Raw genomic sequence first — 20103 nt, forward strand, 5'->3', positions numbered from 1 at the left:
AGATGCCATGTGGATGTCACATGGCATGCCACATGAGCCAATAGAGTTCCACTCATGTCACGTAGACTAATAAACTTATCCCTAATTTCCTCCAATTTTCTTCGTTTTCCTTAGAATTTAGAAATGATTTCACTGAAGAACATAGAACCCCTTTTCCTCATTTCTCCATTTCCTTAGAACGATTTCACAAAATACATAAGTTCTAAGGGAAGGTTTGACCCTATAGTTTGAGGGAAAGGGTATTTTTGAGCCGAAATATAGTTCAAGGGTATATTTGAGTTATTTCGAGTAGTTCAAGAATATTTTTTACCCTTTTCCATTTTAATTTTTATGTAGCCTTTTTAGTTGTTTCAGTGTTCTAATACATTACCCATACAATAATATCTTCATAATTCAATGTACCACGATTTAAATTTATTATATGATATATAAAATCCTAAGTTTTGTTCAATCTTTGAGTAATTGTTATAATGTTCAATATAGAAGTAATTGATACATAAATTATACAATAATGTATCACAAACATTGTATCAAGTTATAAAATGTATCATGAATATTGTACTCTAATTTGGAGGCATGTCCATCAGATATAGATATGTGATACATTTTAGTTGCAAAGGTGTCTTAGTATGTATCAAGTACATAAATTTTATTATTTTAATATTGTTTGTATTTTTATCAATGTAGTCTATGAAATACGTTATAAACAAATTTCAGCACCTCATTAAGGTTCAGTTCTACTTACAACATGAGTTTGGTAGATGATTTAAAGTTGTCCATAGGGATTAAAGGTACTGAGTTATTAAAAAAATTATATTTGGGTCAATACCTCAACATCCCTAATTGTAGCTATCAAGGTTAAATTACAAAGTGTGTGTTGCTTCTTGAGTTGGAGCAGGACAACACCAATGAGCTTCACATTCATCATGCAGATGGAAATATATACATTTTAGTATCAAAATTTTTCATCGTAACGGGACTGAAATACAAGGCAATGTGATGATTTTAGATCAGTGTTGTGAAAGGTGCTCGCCTTTTGCCTTTGGCGACAGGGCGAGGCGAGGCATCATCTCCAATCTCCAACGAGGCAAAGAGATTTCAAAATGGTGAGCTATGGCAACGTAAAGGTGACAAGTGACATGGCGAGGCAACTGGCTTCGCCTTTTTGATTATTTTTTAAAAACGTCTGATTTAATAATTAAAAAGCGAAAAAATAATTTTTTTTAAATATGGGGTATTCTTGCAAACCTTCACCTTCGCAAAAACTGCACCTCTCCTCTCCTCAATTTTTCGCGAGTCGCGACCCCTTCGAGACCTTTGCGATTGCTGCTCAACTCAAGTACGAGACCTTTTTTTTCTTGTTCTTCCGTTCTTTTCTTCTCTCTACTTATCTTCTAGTTCTTCTCTTCTTTTCTTCTTCTTCTCTACTCTGTTTTTCAGTTGTAGTGAGTAGTTGAGTGTTATGTTTTCAATGGTAATGACTAGTGAGCAATATAACCGTGATGAATACGATGTTGATATTCAATATTTGGATAATCTTATAGAAGAATAGACTTTTAGAGTTCTAGTATTGCTTGTCAATTGTCTTATGATTATTGAGTCATTCAAGTTTAAACTTTTAGTATCTACTATTAGTTTTTGAATTGAAATATTTGCTAACATATGTTATTGCTATTAAGATTTTGGATATCTATATGCAATTAAAAATTTTAAATTTTTGGTATTATTGGCGCCTCAACAGAAAAAGGCAAGCCCCTCGCCTCATGGCGAGGCTGACTCATATTGTCTTTTATCACCTTTCGCCGTCAAAAACACTATTTTAGATATTCAGAATCCACTCCAAGCAAGATATTTAAAAGTTAATGCCCCGGCGCAAAAAACAAGTGTAAGAAAGGATGTTTGGTTTAACGATATAAGATAGGTGAATGGCATAACAATCAGGATGTCGTTCAAATGGCAATTCTATATTTTATCCACATATTCATGTTTTTGCAACTTAGTGATACATCAATATCTATTGACGATTTCATAATGGTTGAAGATGGAAGGTACTGAGTTTCCATGGGGACAACTAGCATGATTTCATAATGGTCGAAGTTGGGAGGTACAGACAGTTTCCATGGGGACAACTAGCATTCTCCAAGTCGATGAGACTGTTGTCCAATAATTATTCCACCCTTTTGTATCGCTCGTAACTTTTATTGTTTTTCCAAATGTCTGAACATCTCAACAAAATAGACACATTCATCATATATCAACCATCGTTTTTGACTTTTTTTAAAAAAAAATCTATTATGATTTGGGAGAGATGCGAGAAAAGAAAATTTTAAATTTAAATTGTTTGAAATTAAAACAGAATCTGAATATTAGCTTTCAATATTAAGTTGTATGTATTACCAAGTATAAAACCTACAGTATATTTTAAAAAGGCTAAATAAATCCAAAAATCTATAAAATAAATTAAAAAGAATTATAGTAAATCAAAGGAATATAACCCATTTTTTTCATCTCTCAAAGTTTTGTTTGCATTAAAAGATAGTTATTTTTATGTCGTACAGATTAATTTGATTATAATTATTTTATTGATCATTGAAAGTCTTTTTTTAAAAAATTCTTATGTTATGAAATTATAATTGATTAAATGAATATCGTCTTATTTTGCAGGATTGAAGGAGAGAGGAATATGCTAAAGAGGTTGTCGCATACTTTGTAAATTATATTTAGATTTCTGCTTAAAAGTAAAGTTAATATTTTTAATACTAGGTATAAGATTGATCTGCGAATTTAAAATTTAATTAATTAGCATAAATTTCAATGTAACACACATCTCATATGCTATTAATCTTTATACTTGGAGAAAGAGAACTTGTTAGAATAATGTTTGATGTCTTTGAAGAATATATTCTCATTGCACATAGATTAGGATAAAATTTGTGTGATGCATAGATATAAAATAATAATTATATATGCTTATACATACACTTTTGTTCCTCTATAACAATTCATATTAGTAATTTTAAATTAAAATATCCTTGAATATTAAAATCCGCAGGCGGGCAAATTTAGTCACGTTAAGAATAGAAACTGATTTTGAATACTTTATTTTACATTTCTTGTGATAAAAATAGTAAAGATTTAATTTTGAAATAACAATAGTACCTATAAATACTTAAACATGAAATATATTCTATCCTGTTGTACTCATTCTATCCCCACAATCCCTTATATGTAGAGGCCTATAAATTCTTTAACACTAGACTAGTTAAATTATTTTTTGAAATGTATATATATTATATTATATGTTGAACCCATAGAAATGGGAACTTGTAAGGACTCAAAGGCATAAAGCTTTAGTGCTTTAGCATATAAGAATCTGGTGGAGTACTAGCAAGAAAACCTCAAAGCAAGGCAATGAATCTGATGCTATGCTAAAAACTCAAGCTATGACTATCTTTCTTCATCATGTAAATTCATCTCCTCACATTACCTTTCTCTATATATCATTTATAAAGTGGAAGATCAGAAAATTTCAGATACTATTTGGACACCAGCCATGGTACATACGAGACAACGTTCAAGGATGATTGATTGTTTGAATAACTTTCAAGGAAGTGTCAAGGCTCAACTGTCTGAAAGCACGAAACATGTGGAGTCCATTAAAGGAGAAATCATTATACAACATACTCATGCAAAATCAGGCCTTGCAAAACCTATTTGTATTCAATTATATAGTCTCAATGACTCATGTGAGCTAACTTGATATATGTATAACTATGACAACTAGTTTTTGCTATCACTTACAATAGACTTGCTTCTGTTCCTTCTTCCATTTGGATAGGTACGGGGAAAGGAAAGCTGCGTCAAGGAGTGTACCTGAATCATGGGAAACGTATCCAGAACAAGCTTAATGGCATCACATGTATTAAGTATGCATTGACATTTGAGGCTGACCGAGATTTTGGATTTCCAGGAGCTTTTGTCATCTGGAACCAACACAAAGACAAGTTTTTTCTTCAATCACTGTCTCTCCAAGTTGAATTCAAACAAATAGTTCATTTTGAATGCAATTCTTGGATATATCCCAATCATTTAATGCAAAAGGAAAGGATTTTCTTCTCAAATACTGTGAGTAAACCATTTCTCGTAAAATGTAGTATCTTTCAGCAACAGATATGTAGCTAGTGTCTTTGATCATCTTATGATTTTTAGTGTTATCTTCCAAGCCAAACACCAAATGGTCTGCTGCAACTGAGGAAACAAGAACTTGACACATTGAGAGGAGATGGAATTGAAGGGAGAATTAGAGAATGGCATCGGGCTTATGGCTATGATTTCTATAATGATCTCGGTGATCCTCAGAGAGGGGAAGGACCTATTTTAGGAGGTTCAATTCACTATCCATATCCAAGGAGAGGAAAAACTGGTGAACCACATATTCACTCAGGCAAGAAATTTTCTCCCTTCTAATATAACTTTTTTCTGGTCACAGAAATCATACGAACCTTATTACTCTTCAAACAGAAAATGTGAAGGAGGTGATGTTCAAGATGTCTACCTGCATCCCTCCGGATGAAAGATTTAGCCCCCAGAAACAATCAGAGTTTGCGAAGAAAGTGATCCAGGCAACTTTGCACTTTCTTGGTTCTCAAACCAACCAACTCAAGTCATTCAACAAGATCAAAGAGCTATTTTCGGGGAAGAAAAGCCAAGGGGTGGAAGAATGGATGGTAAAAAAATTGGAAGATCATCTACCAAAAGAGATTTTGAAGGAGATTGGACAAGGAATCAAAGATTATACTGCAAAGTTCCCAATGCCTCAGTTATTTGCAGGTGATGCTGGTTTTATGAATATAAAGGTTCTTGAACCTTCCTTCTCCAAGACAAGTTTTGTTTCATGTCTTGGATAATTTCATGCACAGGGAACGAATTGGTGTGGAAGGATGATAAGGAGTTTGGGCGCCAGATGCTTGCAGGAATCAATGCAGCTGTAATTCAGTGTTTGCAGGTATATATGATGAGTTTTTACCTCTCAAGAGAAGTGCTTTCTCATGACGATAGTGAAGAATTTTATGAGAAGGGAGAACACATAAAGATCGATCTCTCTAAGCTAGTCTCATATTCAAAAGAACATCTAAGCTTTGCAACGGTACCTCCTATATATGCACCGACTACCCACCCCCAAAAAAAAAAACCAATCCCCGGACTTGTTCGAAATAAACGTATTACCACAATAAAACGAGACAACCAGATTTTTGGTATACTGAAGCAAACAAGAACAACTCCGCCTCAGTCCCAAACAAGTAAACTCAGCTCTCCATTTCATGTTATCATCCAACCAATTAAAATAAAAGTGAAAAAAAGACCCCTTTTTTCATATCCCCCTGAATCCATCTTCTTCTTTCAAGACACCTCCCTAAGCAGTTACTACTACTTGTTTACATCAGAAGTCCTCCCCCAAACCAATTCCTTCTTCATCCTTTTTTCTTTATTCACTAAGAGAGGCACACTCCACTCCCCCATTTCTTCTTACCCCAAAACCTGATTATTATTTTTTTCCCATTTCTTAGATGGCATGAATCTCAAATAAATGTCATATAAGATTGTGGTTGATGATCCTGTGGGACAGAAAAGCATGTCATCTGTAAATTTATTTCATTTGCTTTCTTCTCTAGTGTCTTGATTTAACATTGACAAGTTACAAAAATAAAAAAGTTAGCAAAGGACAAAAGAAGAGATGAAAAGATAAAGAGTTTGTGGAGTTTCAAAGAGATGATATTTTGATTGCATATCCTTAATATATTTACTTCCCATCAGAAATCTGAGATTTCAAATAAAGTGGTCAAATTTGAACGAGCACATGTTTGATAGATTTCATTGAAAATATAAATTTTACTAAGCAATTGGGGGGGGGGGGTTAATCTTATGAGGAGAACCAGAAGGAGTTGGAGTGGATTTTGTTGGTGCTACACTGGTGTTAGGGTAGGTGGAGGCGGTCGGTGGGAGAAGAGAAAAAGGGAGTGAGGAGTTAAAGAGTATAAGAAATTGTAAATCGAAAAAGGGCCTTGAACTATTGAAATTGGTATACAAATAATCCTCCATTGACCTATTGACTTTATAATATCTTTGAGTCAATATTTACGGCTCTATAATACCCTTATCACAAACAGCTCTGGTAACATAGAAAGTTAGAGTTCTCATTTAATATGTGGCAGCATGTGATTCGTTAAAGATTCCATTAATCTAAACAAATTAAATTAAATCTAAATATGGATCCACCCATTAATTTCTACCCAATCCAACTAGAAAACTCATTATCTAAAGAGTTTAAATCTATAAACTAGGTCCATTTTCTCTTTCCTTCTGCTATGGGAATTTTTCTCATTCTTCAAGAACATAGCTAAGACTTTTTGAATTTCTAATTCTATGTTTAAAAAGACGTTTCATCAAAAGACTTACTCCTTGCTCTTGGTGGCTTGTTAGATTTTTGAGAATCAATTTGAGGGTGCTTCCCTTTGCAGACCAAACATTTTTCAAACCTGCAAGATATGTTTTGATCTTTTTCAAACTTCTCACCATTGTGTACTTTATTTTCATGAGAAACCTCTTTCTTAATGTCCATTATATTGCACCAAACTATCTTAGTCCAAAATCAATTATCGACTTGTGAATATTTTGGGTGTTGAATTTCATATCCATTTGCTGAAATGAAGTGTCAATATGTCCAGATCAATTCCACAACTATGCATACTTAAGGCATTTCTTGGAGAATTTATCTATGAGGTAGAAAGTGACAGGTTCTTCATAATTGTTATAAAAAATTGAATCATGTATTACTTATTTGGATCTTTTGATTCATCATTCACAATTTTTTTGACCTTGAATCAATGTTTCTTTTATGGACAGAAACGCAAGGGGAACTGGAGATTCTAGATGGGGCGAGTGATTAATAGGTAGATTCAGGTGTGGGTTGGGATTTAATTTGTTTAGATTAATCAAATTTCCAACGAATCACAGGCTGCCATGTATTAAATGAAAACTCTAATTATATATGTTAATGGAGTTGTTTGTGATAAGGGCATTATATGGCCATAAAGATTGACGTCAAGGGTATTATAGAGTTAATAGGTTAACGGAGGGTATTTTTGTATCATTTCCAATAGTTCAAGGATATTTTGAGCCCTTTTCCGATTGTAAATTACAATAATTAAGGAGCTTTTCATGCACAGTGAACGGTTGTGCAAGCACTGCAAATTCCACATGGATCGGAAAGGAAATACCACTTTGAACAACTATAGAAGGTACATAGGACCTCGAAAAAATTTAGTGTTTTTTATTAAAAAAAAAAATCATGGAGTAGTTTATGGGAGTCTTTATGTATTCTCCCTTATGAGAAATAAGAGGATTAGATGAATAATTATAAAACAGAAACCTATTTATGAGTCCACATATTCTATTGACCAAAGAATAAGATTTCAGACGTGTTTTGTATATTATTTGATTAGTAAATTGTGTTTGACTAATCCCCTTGTACTATCTAAGTTTACTCAATTTTGTACTAACAAAACTTTTGGCCCAGTCATACTCATATTTCCCCTTCCATTAACGGAGTCCCATCATGAGGGGGTTGGGGTGCACGTACACAAATTTTCTTTGAGAAAATGAGCCCAAATTTACACTACTTTTGACTATGTTTTAAAATTGCTCTGGGTTCTATCGCAGTAAAGTGTGTTATAAGTTTCAAATCTTGTTGGATGTGTTTTGACATCACAGGCTTTTCCACCAAGAAGCAAGAATGGAATATGGAGTTCAATAAGACGATCACACATAGAACATAACCTTGATGGTCTCACTCTTCAAGAAGTAAGTACGTTTTAGACTAATTGCACCGTCATTTTGAAGGAACTTACCCCTGAAATATCATCCAATGGAGGAAAAGATAATATCCATGAATGTTGCTGGAAAGAGCTTCAACAAACATTGAGAATTTCATAAAGAGTTCAGTTCAATTTTGCAGGCAATGAACCAATGGAGGATTTTCATCTTGGACCACCACAACTATCTCATGCCATTTTTAGGAAAAATAAACAAAAATGGTGTGTGCGCCTATGCATCCAGGACTCTACTATTCTTAAAGGACGATGACACGCTAAAGCCACTTGCTATAGAACTAAGTTTACCAGGGCTTTCACGTGGCACTGAGATTCAGAGGGTATTTCGTCCAGGGGGCAATGGATCAGAGGCAGCCTTATGGCAGTTTGCTAAAGCTCATGTGGGAGTGAATGATTCTGGTTATCATCAGCTAATCAGCCATTGGTAAAATCACTAAAATCACGTAGCAATTGCCATGTCATTGAGCTTCCAAATTTGACTACTTCCATTATTCATGGGTATATTAAATTGTAGGCTAAAAACTCATGCCGTTGTAGAGCCATTCATTATTGCCACCAGAAGGCAGTTGAGTGTTATGCACCCAATTCACAGGTTATTGGATCCTCACTTCAAGGACACTATGCATATTAATGCATTGGCTCGAAGTACTGTCTTAAAAGGTGGAGGAATCATTGAGAAGACCCTTTATTCTGGTGAAGTATCTATGGAACTATCTTCTTCACTCTACAAGGAATGGAGATTTGATGAGCAAAGCCTCCCTGGTGACTTGCTGAAAAGGTATGCTAGCAGGAGATATGAACTGAGTGACCTAACAAATTGTTTGGTATACGAATATATGTGTCTTCATGAAATTATTTTTCAATGTTAGTCATCTCAAATTGTTGAAAATGCTTTCTCCGACAAAAAAAATTCCATCAAAAGAAAGAAAACTACATTTTCCACTTATGGGTGAAAATCTTCTTATTTTCCACAACTTCTTTCTTATGACAAGGGAAACCTGTAACTGCTTTCCTTTTGCGTGCACACATGGTAAAACTCCCGCTCCTATGCAATAACTCGCAAATCACATAGGAGAGGTAACCCGCACTATGCAAACCTCGTGCGACGAGCTCGACCCAGAAGGCAAACCCCTTACTTTCGCCGGTAAGGGTTTCGAACTTGAGACCTCCAACATGGAAGTCCCAAGCTTAAACCTTCATCATTTTTTTGATGTATCCTAATTCTTACTCCAAATCCATGCTTTAGGCCAACAACTAGACACTATTACTAACTTTTCATACTCAGAATTGTTACTAGAGAACACCATTTTCATACACTATCTTCCAGCTTCTAGACACTATTACTAACTTTTCATACTCAGAATTGTCACTAGAGAACACCATTTTCATACACTATCTTCCAGCTTGTATAATAGTACCATATTTCACCTAATTCTATATTAGAACATACATGGAAAATGATCCAGAATGATTTCCCAAAGTAAATATGATAACATTTTCCTCCTTTTTTTTTTTTAGATAAAATAAATAATTGAAAACATTTTTCTCCATCATCCCTAAATCTGCTGATGTACATTATAGCTACTATTACTACTACAAAATAACACATTGATTAAACTCGCAGAGGTATGGCTTTCCATAACCCAGATTGCCTGGCTGGCGTTCAGCTTCTCTTTGAAGATTATCCATATGGTAGAGATGGACTAGAAATTTGGGTAGCAACAAAGAGATGGGTAAATGACTATTGTCTACATTTTTACAAGGATGATAATTCCCTGAGATCTGACCATGAGATCCAAGAATGGTGGTCGGAGATTAAGAAAATTGGCCATGGAGACAAGTGTAATGAAACATGGTGGTACCCAATGACTACTCTCTCTGACCTAGTAGAGGCTCTCACAACCCTTATATGGATTTCCTCAGGTCTTCATGCTTCAGTTAACTTTGGACAATATGAATACGTGGGTCATCCACTAAATCACCCAATCAAATGTCGGAATTTCATCCCGATGGAAGGGACAAAAGAGTTCGCAGAGTTTCTCCATGACCCAGATAAGTTCTTCCTCAAGATGTTACCCAACAGGTCTGAAACTACCCTATATATGGCACTATTAGAGGTACTCTCGGCGCCTACATCTGATGAAGTATACTTGGGTCAACAACAATCTCCAAATTGGATAGATGATGTATGGGTAAAGCAAAGATTTGAGCAATTTGCAGAGGAACTGAACAAAGTGGATAAAAGGATAGTTGAAAGAAATGCAGATCCCAAACTTAAGAACAGACAGGGCCCCTCCAATATACCATACAAGCTTCTGCGCCCTGCGGTCTCCAATGTTAAATCATGTCAGGGTATCACAGCTATAGGGATACCTAATAGCATATCCATGTGAATCACTATTATAAAATAATCTATCAATGAGTGTCTCATAGGCCTTTAGTGTAAGTACAACATCAACATACCCCATGGAAAGCCTCTGGTATAAACAATTGTAAATACTTACAAAAAATAAAAAAGGACAGACAGAAGAGCCTTAACAATTTCCTAATGCTCAGGAGTCGTTTGGTTTGAATTCAAGTTATGATGGGATCAGTTATAATGGAATAAGTTATGATGGGATTAGTCATGATAAGATTAGTTATGCTAAGATTATTTTTTTATTGAGTTTTCGGTTTGTTGCATTCAAAATAATAAATCTTAAGAACATATGTTTACAAAATTACCCTTCATGAATGTGAAAAGTAATTTATAAAAAGTGTTTAAACGGATATTTTTGTCATTTAGTCATTTTATCCCGGGACAAGTTATCCCGATATTACTATAACACCCAAGGGAAGGGATAACATATCCTAGTACTAATTATTAGTCCTGGGATAACTTATCTCGAACTTGCCAACCAAACAACAAATTAAGTGGCAATATCCTTCACACCAAACGACCCCTTATAGTTCACACAACAAGTACTATTTTGACAAATTTAAGTGAAGAAAAAATCTTGAACTCCAAATAAACATTGAGAGCATTTTATCCATGAGAACACAATCACATGAAGAACATTTTTCTTTTTCCTTTATACAGAATAGGGTTACAGGATTTGACAGCTTAAAAGATGAGCCTTTAGCTAAATCTAGGGGCAAAATCAGCCCACAAAAGTATAACCTGCTCAACCCTCAGGCTTGAGTGGTAGGGGCTAAGAATATATTCATAGATGGGTCGACTTGGGTTTTGCCGATATTGACCCATAAAGCTTGGATCAACCTGTACCAACTGAATTGCACAAATTCAGCTCCCCACCCCCGACCTTCAACCCACTACACACACAACAACAAGCAAAATACTCCTAGACAAATGAGCCCAAATGCACATGCATGAGCTAGAACAGAGAACTCAAAATGAAACATTGCAAGCACTAAATCCATAAGGATATCAAACACAGCAAAAGCATTTTGCTATTTTAGTTTTACATAAGAGCCATATGGTTGGAGAGCTGGGAAGATGAGTCCTGCTGGAATAGTTCTAGCTTGTCTCTATCTATAGAAGCTACATCTCTGTTCATTCAACACCTGTGAACTGCATGCCAGAGCCAATTCATCAACTTATCGTTGCTACATTCTCTGTTGATAAATCCACATGCCAATATAAACAGTTGTAACTTCCCATTATTCAGTTATTGCACTGAAATGATAGAAAGAAAAGCTATAACCAAAATGCAACATCATGCAGCAGTAACATAAGAATGTGATGTGACCTTCAGGGTGGAGGGCATTCAAATTTCGGCTTTATTTATGCTCAATCATGGCATTGGGCTCACTATTTAGTGGAAGCACCGGCCTAGCAGAGTAAAAGGTGCTGCATCTACTTTAAAAGGATTTCCCAACACCATATCAGCAATCATTTCAGCTGTTCCGAGAGCCTGGTAAGAGAAAAGATTGCCCACAAATCAACTTAGAAGAATATAAGAACTCGGAAAGTCAGCAAGAACAGCTGACTTCAAATTAAAATGAATGGGACAATATTTATAAGAAAATGATGTCTTTCAGTTTATCTGCAGAAGCAGATCAGAGAAAAATACCAGTGATAGTCCTTCTCCTTCATGCCCCGCAGCAAGAAAGACGTTTGAAAATCCAGGAACAAGCCCAATGACAGGCTTCCCGTCAGGAACTAAATCAAAAAACAGTCGAGCTCATGAGCAAGCTTGCAACTTTGCATTATGTTAGGAGTTCAGACATGATTGCTACAAGACAAGTTTCTGGATTTCACTTACTGTAAGGTCTAAGTCCTACTCTAACTTCTCTGCTTTGACGCAAATCTTCAAGAGATTCATGTCTTAAAGCAGGTATGAACTCTCCAACCCGCTGCCATATGTGGTTGATGACAGATTCATCTACCTCTGTGTTAAACCCAACAAGTTGTCGGCTACTCCCTGCAAGAAAAGATCTTGGTGAATAGACATGAGTGAAGATTTATATAAACCACACTTACCTTCAACGATTCAGATTTTTTTTTTTAAAAAAAAGATGAACAGAAAGAAAGCTTGCCAAGCCATGCGATTATGATTACAAGTTTTCAGCAAGTTATTAAGATGACATAAAAGGAAGCACAAAATGGATATTTCCTTTTCCTTCCATTACAATTTTATTCAATATAAATGGACTACCAGATACCATACAATGGGAAAAGTGCCCGCAGCTACCAAAATTAAACAGGTTAAAGGTTGATCCTTTTTCCGAGAGAGCACATCTGTTTAGCTTTTTAAAGGAGTTTTAGCAGAAAGTTATTTCAGAAAGCTTTTTCAATGGAGAGAAGCTTTGAAGGTATATTTCCATTTAAAAGCTCTTCTTCCACTCACAAATCCTCAAAGAACTACGACTATTCAAACACAGTTTTCTTTTGCACAAACTTATCCCCGAAAATATGTTTTCAAACAACTTTGGAGAAAGTTGTCTAAACGGCTCTAGATATCATGAATATTATATCCGAGAAGTTAGCCAAGACATGCAACAAGAGATATATCCTAGTTGGATTTACCATACCTTCAAATAATATATGAGAAACTAGGCAAAGATCTATGTTAAAAATACAAGTTGTAGACCTAAAACAAATAAATAAAATAAAGTGCCACCTCTTTAGCAAATGTAAGATTAGCCAAAGATAGAAAACACCAGAGGAAAATATGCATAGAGTTGATATCTACTAATGCGAATAGGTTTTAGCCTTGATAGTACGTTGATTTTGAAACTATTGCTTTTTTAGGAGTATTTGACCTTATCATGGACGTTTATGTCAGTACAAATACGCAGAACTTTTCATAACAATAATAATAATAATTGTTGAAGTGTGTGACCATCTCATCTAAAGCTTAAGCTGTTAGAGAGAGCACATTTTTATTATATTCTCAACACGCCCCCTCACGTGCGGGCCTGATTTTTTTCCATGGACCAAGCACGTGAAAATTCTCTTTGATATGGTTGGCGGTAAGATTCAATCTCAATAACTCTGCCTGCTCTGGTACCATGAGAAATTAGAAGAAAAAAAAAAGAAGAGGAGATATTGGGAATTGAATTGATTGATCATTCCCTCAAGTTGATGTGTCTTGAATGAAGAAATCGCAGATGCTTTGATGGGATCTCAACTCTAAGCTATACTCTAAAAACTAAATGCTACTTATTGTCTCCTGTTAATAGTGTTGACAGTTTTTGGGATCTTGTTCGCTCTTTGATCGAAGCTTACTCGTGTATGGGAACAAACTCTCTTTCTTTGTACACTTTCGCCATTAGCATCACCCTGATGCTCTTTAATGAAATCCTTTTCTTCATAAAAAAAGCACGTCGTTTGGTTGGGAACAAGTTATCCAAGATTAATCATCCCGGGGTTAGCTATCCTGGGATAAGTTATCCCACCATATTTTTGAGAAAACTTATCCCATCATATGGTATAAATGGTGGGATAAGTTATCCCAAACTTGACAACCAAATAAGAGACCAAAATTTTATCCCTGGACTATTTTTTATCCCAAGACTATTTATTTGTATCCCTCACACCAAAACGACTCCTTAATACTTTGTATTATAAGGGAGGGAAAAGGGTACTATGGAGCTTGGAACTACTCACATCTAGCTGAATTGGGTTAGACATACTGGTTGTGGGTAAAACACAGGAGGATTCATAATTCAACAACAGGATATAGTTTACCAAGGACGAGATTGCCTGATGCATCCATAGTTGCCGTCATTGAAACAGACAAATCTTGTGCATTATAGACAGGCCCTGAATCAGATGCAGTAGCTTTAAGGGTTGCCGACTGATGCTTGGTATACCCTGCCTCCATAATTCCATGATTCAGCTTGAACGACTTGAAATTCTCTATCACAAGCAGGTGACCCTGTTTACAGAGGCAAAATATAGCTTCACTTGTAAATATCAAATGTATAAGGTTGAATCTATTGAAAAGTAGGCACGAGAAAAGGTTTCCAGCAAAAAGTTTATGACAAGGAGACAGATCCATACATAGAAAGATTAATCAAATTGCCATCATACATTACATGCTTCTCTTCTGGCCGTTGGTTTTCACCTTTTCTATATTGATATTCACTTAATGACTTCCCTATTTGAGGTGGATAGGTTTAGAAGGGAACTCTTGAAAAATATGTACATCCAGACACAATCGAGAACCTTGGATTCTTTTAAGGCTGATTTAGACAGACAGACCATTAAGAGCATTGGATTCTTCTAACTGCTGAGTGTCTCTATCTTGAGCTTGTAAAACAATATCTCATTTGAAGTTAATAACCAGCTAAAGGGATAAAGGAATACAAATTCCATGCGCTGAGATGAGAAGTCTTGGAGCAACTTTTGATTTCATTTCTCTTCTCTCTTTTCATGCTCTTCCTTTTTGTTTCCAGAATTAATTTGTAACTTGGGTTATGTAGCAACCCCTCCATAGAATTAATGGATATATGAATTAACAAGAAACTGATCCACAGGAGGGGGGAGGCAGGGATCAAACAAAAGTTGACAAGAAAGAGTAGTTCATACAGTACCAGTTGAGCATCCAGTCACATACCCACAAATACTCACATGTTTACTTTTAAATATCGTATGAATTAATGTTGCCTAATATCCAGGACCTGAAAACTAAATTAGGCAAAACAAGGCATCAGCTGAAGTTAAAGAAATGGTCTGAAGCCCTAACAGAGAGGGACGAGTAAGAAATGGTGGCTACAGAGTACAGATTAGCATATGCATATGAAGAACCAAATCAGACACGACTCTCCCAATTCAACCCCCCACCCTCACCCAATCGGCAGGAGAAGAAAATGAAGTTCTTAATAATATAGTGACAATAATGTAAATAATGACAGAGTGCCACAAGAAAGAAATAAGATATAACAGTAATGGTCTGGTTTGGGCTGGTGGCATATGAGCATCAGCATGTGAATGGGTGTATTTCACCCTAGTTCACTTCCATGCATCCCCTCCTCCATCTGATGTACCAATTGGTTGTAGTTATGGGATAGATGACTAGAACTTGTGCATCTATAAAGAATCAACAAATAATATGGTTTTCTTTGAAAAATATTTAAATCTACTTTTCTTTTAACCCTTTATTAGATCTTCAATAAGAAAATAAGATAACAAACAAATGCAACAAAGTAAATAATTCAATGGGCATGTTACATCTTATCCAAAACCTTTCGAGGCTTTATGGGAAGGTCGAGGTCAATATCTGGTTGCTTAATCAGGTCGTGCATCAAAGACCCAGTCCAACAACCTGCTGCAATCACAACAGCCTTCTTACTGTGCAATGTATTCTTGGAAGTTTGAATAGCTCCAACCTCGCAGCTATTTCCATGTCTGAATTTATTAAATTTATTATTAGTGATCATACTGACCAGAAAGAGTTCAAACATCAGTAAATATGGAAACTGTCAAACCTAACTAATCCAATAGCGGGTTCATGATAAAATTCAGCATATCTCCCTTCCACAGCAAAATGCCTGTTACCCTGGACAATGATCAAAAAAACAAGTAATTATCAATTTGAGAATATATAGGATTTGTAAGATATCATGGAAGCTTATTCCTAAAGAATGAATCAAAGTGGAAGAGAAAGGAAGAAAGATACAAAGAAGGAAAGGGAACAAACCTTCTCAATAAATGCAACAGTACGATGAGCGTCTAATTGGTAATCATCAGGGAAAAAAGCTGCCCCACCTTCCTTCTCAACCACAAGTTCCGGTTCTTCTGATAGCAAGTCATTGGAGGACAAGAACTCAGCTCTCAATCCCTCCTGTGATAGCTCCTCCACCCTCCTTTTTAATATTGCTGACTCATCTGTTGTTTTACTTACTAAAAGGCTTCCTATCAGATGATAAGAACTTCACTCAGTGGTTTCCCCTAAAATCTTTAATATGATGGAGTGGAATTGTAACGATAATTACAGAAGAAAGGTTTTCCCTTAGCCTGTGCACGTGAAATAGGTATAAGGAATCACATGGACAAGACTCAAGAAAGAGAAAACACCACACCCTCCCTCTAAATGAGGAGATATCAAAAAAAATTGCTTTCTAAATTGCGTTTTACAGAAAAAGGGATGTATACTGAAAAAAGGGAAATGGAAAGTTGCCTTCAATGGACACTGGAGAAAATCCACATTGTTAGTGGTAAAAAAAATAGACCTTAGGCATACCTCATCAAAACTGCTCATGCAATGAGAATTTCCCAAGAGCATATAAGGATATACTTCCTATTCCCTCAACTAAAGTGAAACAACGATCTAACCCCCACCCCCCACCCTCCACCCCCACCCCACCCTTCAGGCCTATCAACTAAAGCGTGAATGACATTAATGGGGTCCCAGCATTGGGTAAACCAAGAACAGGGATGGGTTTGGCTCTAATATGGTGCTCCCATGTTAAAGAAAATGGACTTTGGGCCTCAATCAATCTGAAAAGTTAGCTCTTCAGATGGAAAGTTCTCAAGACTACATAAGGAGACAACTACTCATTCCTTCAACCAGTGTGGGACAATTCAACTATGGAACAGGAGAAAAAAAATGAGAGAAACTCAGCTTGATTATTCCTCAAGCAGTCAAGCTATTGGGATTTAAGTAATTACATTTCCTAAAAAGGAAAGGAAATCAACACCAGGAAATAATTAAGCTACCTACTATGATTACACATATTCTAGAATATTCACAAAGAATCCAAAACTAACAATTTAAACAGACTGAAAGAATGTTTGGGGTCTCTGTTGTCAAAAAGTCTATCAAAAAGAGAAGGACTCAACAAATATGAGGTTCCTTTAACTTTGGCATTTACCAGAACTGTCTCAAACCTGAAATCTTCCTGACTGGTCACTGATGTTCTAAAATATACCACCTTTTGTCATTTGGAAATGAATTTTCCAGAAAAAAAAAGGAAAAATAATTACAATTGAGTATGCATATCATTAAGGAGGAACATACCTCCTCAGTGTTGAAAATGTTTTTTCTAAAAAGACAGGAAAATAATGTGATATTTCACCATTGATCCATCCGATTCTAACCCCTTTGGCTGCTTTGTAGAGCTAAAAACCTCATTGGTCAGAATCATATCCACCTTCGATTTCGAGATAATCTCCTTATATTTATATTGCATAAGCTTCTAGGTAACCACCAGTTCACGGGCATCAAACATAAAAACAAGATAGAACAGAAAACAAGACATATAACATGATAAAGGTCGGCCCATTCCTAAAGTCATAAAGAAGCACCCAGTGGATGTAAGTTGACTAAAGATAGTGGCAGTAGAATGACTGAAAGCAGATATTAGGAAGGATATAAATCACCTGTCTTCTTCCAGCCAAGTACCTCTAAAGGATCCATCCCTTGAAGTTGAATTCTCTTGGCTAGGCTCTCCCATAATTGGTGGCTTCTCATCATTAAGTCCCATTTCTCAGTACCGGGTGATTTGTGTGCTTTCCATATGTATCCTTGACCTAGAATGGTAAACCAGCTCAAATGAGAAACAATAAAGAAAATCTACAATCAATCACTCAAGTCACTGGGAACAATAGGAATATCAGCAGATAGAGATGTTCTCAAAAATTCTCAAGTGAGAGAATAAGGAATTACAACAACACTGTAGTACTTATTATAGAAACAAATAAACTCGTCCACTTAAGTGTTTGACAGACCATTGACCTACTTATTCAGTTGATCTTTGTGGTTAATCTATCTTCAATCAGTACACTAATATAGCTCGTTAATTTGACTAAACTCAAGATTGATAGCATACTAAGTTAATATATACAGCATACTAAACCTTGAACCCGAACTAGTAGGCTTCGGCTATAGAACAATAACTACTACCACTACTACTTCTCCATCCCAAACCTAGTTGGGTCAGCATATAAATCCTCAATATCCATTTTGCAGTATTTGGCCCATTTAATTCCAATGTATAAGATCTTCAATACACTTTTACCTGCTCCAGTTGCGCCAGAGCAAGGAACAGCAGCATCAACTAGGGCGACGGAGAGATCTGAGGCAAGGAGCAAGTGGCGTGCGATGGTCAATCCAATGATTCCGGCACCAACTATGACAACATCGAAGGAGTTAGACGCCGAAGACTGACTCGAATTCGAAACTCGAAGTGATCCATGCCAACTTTTTTTACTTCGTCTCAATGAAAAAGGTGGACTTGCAAGGGTCCTGCGGCCACAAAATTTTTGATTTGAGAGTAAAAGACGTGACTGTAGTTTGTTTGGGGGAGGTGAAAGTAGGCCATTGGTATTGATATTAGAGTTTATAGAAATTTTGTAGCACATTGCTGCCATTTTTGTGGATTTCCTGTTTCAGATTGCTTTTAGTGTCAGTGTGCAAACGTTGAACACTTGCATCACCGAACAGCCAGGATAGAGAAGAAACGGCAGAGAACGAGGGGAAGATATTAACAAAGTGTTGAAATTAAAAAATATATGTATCATTTTCTTACTTTTTAATTTGTAAAAAATAATAACATATTTTTCATTATCCTAATTCATCAGTTCGCCTTAAAATTGGCACCAAGCTTTACTTAGATATTTTAACTAAAATTTTGCTCATTTTAGATATCTTACATTGGGTTCTCTTATGTCATTTTTTCATTATTTTAATTATTAATAATTATTCAAAAATATAAAGTGTGTACAATACGCTTGTTTGATAACGCGTCATAGTGACGAATTAAACAAAGACACATGTCATATATGTAAAAAATAATTCTAAACTAATAACAATGGCACTTGAAACTCACATAATAAATATTTTTCAAAAAGAAATTCAACACTTCTAATTTCCAAGAAACTCACTCTTATCTTCTTCACCCAACCAATCCAGACGTCTTCTCCACCCCCACACATCCCAACCCCAACCGCTCCTCCACCCCCCATTAGATTGTCCATCCACTTTACCCCTACCCGCCCCAACCTCAACCCTTTTTTTCACTCTATCGTCTTTTCAAGAAACACTTTCAAAAGAATTTAATGATACTGAAAAAAATTAGTTTATAAAAGCACTATTTTTTTTCTCTTCTTTACTTCTAAAAAAGTGAATTTATAACTAATAATGAAAGAATTATTTTTTTGTGCATTCTTTGTATGTGCAGAAGATTCAAATAATGAACAAGAAATAGAGTAATTATTTTGTGGTGCTAAAAATTTAACTGTTGGATCAAAAGAAATAGAATGAGAAGAAGATAAAGATTGTAGTGATTTTCAAATCTGAAAAATTAAAAATTACTTCGATTTTAATATGATTAATGGCAATGATACAACGACGGTGGGTTGATGGTGTGTGGTGGATGAGATAATCACAAAGAAAGAGTTAAGAAGATGAATAGTGTTTTTAAAATAATTTTTTGGCTTGAAAAAAAAGTTCTTAATGCGCTGACTTTGAGTGTATTACACTCAGCATGTCATGTAAGTGAAAAATGTCAAAATGACACAACAATATCGTACATGAGGGGTTTAAAATGAACATCACCCACTTGAGGTGTCTAAGTGAAACTTTGTGCCAACTCTAGGGGCCACCGATATGGGTTAGGCTTACTTTTGATGTAATTGATATAATTATATTGTCTAGCGTGTTTGGTTGGCTATGTAAATTGTAATTATCCTTTTCAACTCTCAAAGAGCGGAGGGATGACTTTTTCATTTATTTATTTATTTATTTCTAATAATTTAAAATAATCT

At 35.5% G+C, this 20103-nt stretch overlaps 2 protein-coding genes and 1 long non-coding RNA gene across 5 annotated transcripts; 1 reads left to right on the top strand and 2 right to left on the bottom strand.

Annotated features, from left to right (window-relative positions):
• Positions 1-3305: 3305 nt before the first annotated feature.
• Positions 3306-10554, top strand: LOC107029284 (linoleate 9S-lipoxygenase 5-like). The gene is made up of 9 exons (XM_015230667.2): positions 3306-3746; positions 3839-4125; positions 4210-4444; positions 4522-4830; positions 4920-5005; positions 7771-7860; positions 8015-8313; positions 8404-8667; positions 9514-10554. Exons 1-9 carry the CDS (start codon positions 3554-3556, stop codon positions 10280-10282), a joined length of 2532 nt encoding a protein of 843 aa, XP_015086153.1. The 5' UTR covers positions 3306-3553; the 3' UTR covers positions 10283-10554.
• LOC114073983 lies at positions 3615-6719 on the bottom strand. The gene is made up of 2 exons (XR_003574457.1): positions 6457-6719; positions 3615-3983 (listed from the first exon to the last, which is right to left on the bottom strand). It is a non-coding gene; the product is annotated as an uncharacterized LOC114073983 (long non-coding RNA).
• A 378-nt stretch (positions 10555-10932) lies between the features above and the next one.
• Positions 10933-18840, bottom strand: LOC107031256 (glycine oxidase). Of its 3 annotated transcripts, none has more exons than XR_001458194.2 (10): positions 18357-18840; positions 17719-17868; positions 16037-16251; positions 15825-15895; positions 15582-15744; positions 14083-14272; positions 12155-12313; positions 11963-12051; positions 11639-11803; positions 10933-11504 (listed from the first exon to the last, which is right to left on the bottom strand). XR_001458194.2 is itself a non-coding variant. In XM_015232559.2 (9 exons), the coding sequence occupies exons 1-9, from the start codon at positions 18706-18708 to the stop codon at positions 11705-11707; spliced, it is 1488 nt and encodes a 495-aa protein (XP_015088045.1). In that variant the 5' UTR covers positions 18709-18840; the 3' UTR covers positions 10933-11704. The 3 variants fall into 3 exon arrangements, 1 of the variants encoding a protein (XP_015088045.1); XR_001458193.2 differs by having other exon boundaries at positions 10933-11565; XM_015232559.2 differs by having other exon boundaries at positions 10933-11803.
• Positions 18841-20103: the final 1263 nt, after the last annotated feature.

This window comes from Solanum pennellii, chromosome 9, assembly GCF_001406875.1.
Source record: "Solanum pennellii chromosome 9, SPENNV200".
NCBI lineage: Eukaryota > Viridiplantae > Streptophyta > Magnoliopsida > Solanales > Solanaceae > Solanum > Solanum pennellii.